This window comes from Mandrillus leucophaeus, unplaced genomic scaffold (genome assembly GCF_000951045.1).
Source record: "Mandrillus leucophaeus isolate KB7577 unplaced genomic scaffold, Mleu.le_1.0 Scaffold231, whole genome shotgun sequence".
NCBI classification, from domain to species: domain Eukaryota; kingdom Metazoa; phylum Chordata; class Mammalia; order Primates; family Cercopithecidae; genus Mandrillus; species Mandrillus leucophaeus.
Genome location: NW_012102377.1, coordinates 2,751,329 through 2,756,232, shown reverse-complemented (window position 1 = coordinate 2,756,232; position 4,904 = coordinate 2,751,329). Strand labels below are relative to the sequence as shown.

At 42.8% G+C, this 4,904-nt stretch overlaps 2 protein-coding genes across 3 annotated transcripts in view; one reads left to right on the top strand and one right to left on the bottom strand.

Annotated features, from left to right (window-relative positions):
* DNAJB11 (DnaJ (Hsp40) homolog, subfamily B, member 11) overlaps positions 1-4,052 on the bottom strand; it is a 23,178-nt gene extending 19,126 nt beyond the window's left edge. Inside the window, exons 1-2 of the mRNA XM_011981901.1 lie at positions 3,765-4,052; positions 2,482-2,638 (exon numbers count right to left, since the gene is read on the bottom strand). Coding sequence (XP_011837291.1) covers positions 2,482-2,638; positions 3,765-3,832 — 225 coding nt within the window. The 5' untranslated portion in view covers positions 3,833-4,052. The remainder of the gene's footprint in view (positions 1-2,481; positions 2,639-3,764) is intronic.
* A 132-nt stretch (positions 4,053-4,184) lies between these two features.
* Positions 4,185-4,904, top strand: part of TBCCD1 (TBCC domain containing 1) — a 28,464-nt gene continuing 27,744 nt past the window's right edge. For both annotated transcript variants that reach the window (XM_011981897.1, XM_011981896.1), the window contains exon 1: positions 4,185-4,617. In XM_011981897.1, the coding sequence (XP_011837287.1) occupies positions 4,447-4,617 (171 nt within the window). In that variant the 5' untranslated portion in view covers positions 4,185-4,446. The remainder of the gene's footprint in view (positions 4,618-4,904) is intronic.

Sequence of the window (4,904 nt, the reverse complement as noted above, 5' to 3'; positions counted from 1 at the left end):
GGAGGTACCTCATTTTGATCTCCTAGCTTACTACTTCAGTCTTCAGCTATATCCATTCTAGTAACAACCCATCTGCTGTGTTTTAATTTCAACTCATATTTTTATGCATAATATTTCTACTTGATTCTTGCATTATTTCTTACTCTATATCATTTTACTAATGCCTTACCTCCTTAAGTATTATCATGCTTGTTTTAAGTTCCTGGTCTGTCTAATCTTTTTTAAGCAAAGTACAATTGCTTAAAATATATGTGTTATTCAGTTTGTTGTCTTTTGTGGGGCAGATGATTGACCTTCTCAGGTATCTAGCTGTCTTGGCCTTTGAGCTGATATTCCCTTATGGGTACCAGCAACTACCTTTCCCTGTAGAGCATCGTGGGCTGAGCCCTGGCCCACTGGTTTTAACTGTGTTTTGTTTGGTTTCTTGGGTGTTTTTTGTTTTGTTTGCTGTCTGGAGTCTTTTTGTTCTCTGCAGTCAGGGGAAACAGTTCAAAACAGCCCTCTATCTGTGGGATTTTCTCTGGGAGTATATGAAGTATATGTATATGTGTATATCTATATATATATACACACACACACATATATATATGTTTAAGTTTGTAATGTCCTGAGTTTGAAATGCAGAGAAAGTAATAAGTGAAAATACTCTATGAAGGTTATTTAAGGTCAATTTCACTGCTTGAAATAATTCTTGAAGTTTTAAGTTTCAGTGAATTACATACACAATCATGACTATATGCTTCCTCTCTGTATAATATTAAAGAATGTAACAACAAAATAAGCTTCCATCCTTTTCAAAATTTGTCCTCAACATGCAAAAATTCTCTTTTATTTAGAGCAATCTGATATATATGCACATATATACTTGTGAAAATTAAATGGCTTTAAAATCTTCCTTTGATATTTATAAACTCCTACTTAGACAAGAGGCTGAAGGAGAGAGTGATTTCAAAACCATACTCACGGTGGCCCAGAAAAAGAGAGGTTCAAAGTAGATGGGGTTTGTTGACTTAAAAGAAAGGCATATTCACACAGTTTTGGCTTAGGGCCCAAATGAAGTGTTAGGAGTCATGGCAAAAAATGTATTAACATTTAAGATATCCTTGAAAGGATAAATAGAAATTGAATATACAAGAGAGTGAACATTCTTAAAAGCGAAGGCCAATGGGTTATTCCAGAAGTGACCACAGTACTTGATTAAAGCCACTATGATAGAAAAAGGGAGAGGAAAGAATGTTTTCACAAATATCTTTAGAAAATAGGTATTTTGGGGAAGCAGAAATGGGCACAGCTAACTTAAAAAAAAAAACCCTTATTATTATCTGGATCTCCAATATTTTCACTTTTAGTCTACTTCTCTGATCTGATCTTGGAAAAGAAATGAACCCTGCATTTGAGACTATAAAAGACACCATTTCAAAACCCCCAAAGACTAGTTTTAAGTCAGTTTCTTTTTAGACATCAGAGGCTTCTGTAATAACCCCCTAAAAACTACTCATGAAGTCATTTATTATCATTCACTTCCTCCTCACTTTTCTTCCACCAAGGAATGCAATTTTATTCCATGGTCTTGGAAACTATTTTAAAAGAAAAAAGGTTTTTAGTTGATTGGCCAACCAATACACAGATTCTCAAGTAATTAAAATGCCAGCAGTAATCTTAGCTCTGTAGAGAAAACAAATTTGTATTCACAAAAGATTCTTCCTAACTGTACTCGGATTCTAATTTGTGAACACTAATTTACCTAAGACTAAAGGCAATCAAGCTTGAATGATAAAAAGAAAAAAGAAATTTAAACTAGTGGCTAAAAGGGTTGTTATAGTTAAATAAGCCGTAATTTCATGATTGGCCTTTGTATAGTCTGCCTAGGTCATGGATAAAGAACATGAAGATTCTTTAGAGAGCATGGTAAATTCAGCTTCCCTAGAAAATGTTTGAGTATTGGGTTCCTAGCAAACAAGGGGAATATTCATGGAAAATACAGTACAAAATATGGAATCCATATTATCAACAAGAAACAAAATATTACATACAATTTAGGATGGGCCATCAGACTTCTGAAGTTTATTTATGTGCCTCAGGTTAAGAATTTCTGTCCCTTGGCCAGGCACGGTGGTTCACGCCTATAATACCAGCACTCTGGGAGGCCGAGGCAGTTGGATCACGAGGTCAGGAGATCGAGACCATCCTGGCTAACACGGTGAAACCCTGTCTCTACTAAAAATACAAAAATTAATCAGGCGTGGTGACATGCACCTGTAATCCCAGCTACTCGGGAGGCTGAGGTGGGAGAAGTGCTTGAACCGGGGAGGCAGAGGTTGCAGTGAGCAGAGATTGCACCACTGCACTCCAGCCTAGGCAATAAAGTGAGACTCAGTCTCTAAATAAATATATGTGAGCTGAAAAGAGTATTTCTCTGTATTGTATATTTTTTCTAGAGCTACAGATTTTATTTGTTCTTTATCACTTTTCCTGACTCACCTCATAAGCAGCACCCAGATCCTGGAATTTCTCCTGGGCTTGTGGATCATCAGGGTTCCGGTCGGGATGAAGCTGCAGGGCTAGTTTCCTATAGGCCTTTTTAATATCCTTTATAGAGGCACTTCGAGGCACCCCCAAGATCTTATAGAAGTCTCGTCTGGGAAGTAGAGGGAGAGAATACTTCATCGGAGTTACATGTTACATTTTTAAAAGTAAAAGATTTATTTTTCCTCTACATTTAGGTTTGTATCTGAGCAAAGAGGTACGAAAATGAACGTTTATGTGACACATATACACACAAAGAATGACTAAAAAGAGAACACCAGAATTTGTAATGAATCTTATATATTGAAGTAATCACAGTAAGAAGCTACATACTTCTTTTTAGATTATTAAAAACATCTGTGGCATCTTCTTTCGGAACCACCTTCAGTCAAGAAAACCACTTCCTTATTTTATGGTCTCATGTTATCTTTAGGCAATAACCATATAATCAAATTAACTCTTCCCCCCTTTCTCTACATTTGCTCCAAATGATTTTGACTTTTCTAAAAGTCAAGTAACACTCTCAAGGGATGATTTTCCTTATTTAAAAAGATCATGCCACATAAATGTCCTAACAGTAGCATTGCCAGAATGTTAAAGACGAAGCAACTTAAAATAATAAATAGCTCAAGAAGCTGGGAAGCACAAGGGCTCTCCAAAGGGTCTTCTTGTTCCCCTCCCCATCCAATTTCCTTCAGTCCCAACTCGGCCTGGTATCATCCACCCACTTTAATGTCAGCCCCCCAATGGCTCTTCGCAGGCTTGGCATAGAGCATCGTCCGCTTCTCCAGCTGAGCGGGGCACAGCAACCCACCTCTTTGATCAAACAAACGTCCATCCCCCCAACCTCAGCCTGGCACTGTCACTACCTTTCCTTACAGTCAGGCATCCCTCTTTCTTCCCCCAGCTCTACGTGACAGTGCTTCAGCTCACAACCACCTTCTTTCCCTCATCCCCCAAATGCCGTTGGCAATGCATCCAACTCCCACTCCTCCGGGCAAATCTAGCTCTACCAAAGACCTTTTCTGGACCTAACGCCTTCTCACTGGTGTCACCCACGGTTCGCCTCTCACCCCACTAGTCTGGCCCATACTACCCCTTCCTCCGCCACCCCGCCAACCCACAGCGATGCCCCTCTCCACTCCCTCAGTCTGGCAATACCACTTCCCCCACCCCCTCCCACCCCCTAGCAAAGGCTGACCCCCGGGTCCCGCTGTCTGCGAGTGTCTATTCCTCACCCGGCAATCACGGCCCCGATGAGGTACAGTAGCAACAGGCAAAAGGTGCTCAGGTTCTGCGGAGCCATGGTTCCTCTGTCCCGGGTCTTGTCCCACACACTCCTCACAGCCTCCTCCGCCGCGTCGGCTCGCCAGCCCACCCAGCCCTGTGAGGCGCCTCACACCGGGGGGCGGGGGGGTCTCCTCCTTGGTCCGCAGAGACAGCTAGCTAGCCCCCACCTCTGCCAGTCCACTTCCCGGGAGTCCCAAGTCCCGGTGAGAGAAGACCCCGGTACGCGAGAGCCAATCGTTGCCCGGGACATCACACGCGGCCGGCGCCTGAAAGCCAATCAGCGCAGTACACTTCACCTCCGAGGCGGCACGGGTAGCCAGTTAGGCTTCAGAACTGCAGTCGCAGATCTTGACCAATTAGAAGAGGAGACGTCAGAGGGTCGCGCCGCTGCAGGAACCCGCTCTGCCCGAGCTACCCCGAGTCGTAGAAAATTACGTAAAGGTAGGGGGCTGGTCCGAGTAAGGGCACCTGAGGTACACGAAATCCTCCCCAGCTCACCCACTTCCTCGGACTTTCCACCAATCAGGAGGCTCCTCCCCAGCACCAACCAATTGTGGGAGAGAAGTTTTCTCTGTGTTTCAAGTCTGGAATTTCATTCATACCCAGCTACGCGCCGAATGCGGGAGCAGAATGAGGGAACAGCGGCAGAATGAGCGGGGACAGTTATTCCCCAACTGTACATCGGACGCATTGCTTAGGACTCTTATTTTACGTTCTCCAAGCAACTCCATAAGTCTCGGAAAGGCGACAGTTATGACTGACCGACTTAAGTGCGGATTCGGCTTGCACCGCTTCTCAGTGGTGAGACTCCTTACTCCTCCCCTCCTCCCAAGTCTGAGCCTAAGTTTCTTTATCAACAAAACTAAGGCAAAGCACTTATTGGCAGTTCTGTGAATTTTAACAGGGAAAAAAAAAAATCTGTAAATCGTCTGGCGTATAGTAAGCAGGCAATGAATAAAAACCATTATTACTGTTCGAGCATAAGTCTTTGATTCCCCGTCTTCCCCCCCGATTTTGCTCATCACAGTTACACAACACCTAGTTGATCAGGACAAAGCTCTAGGTGTTTTTACTCCTTTCATATATAA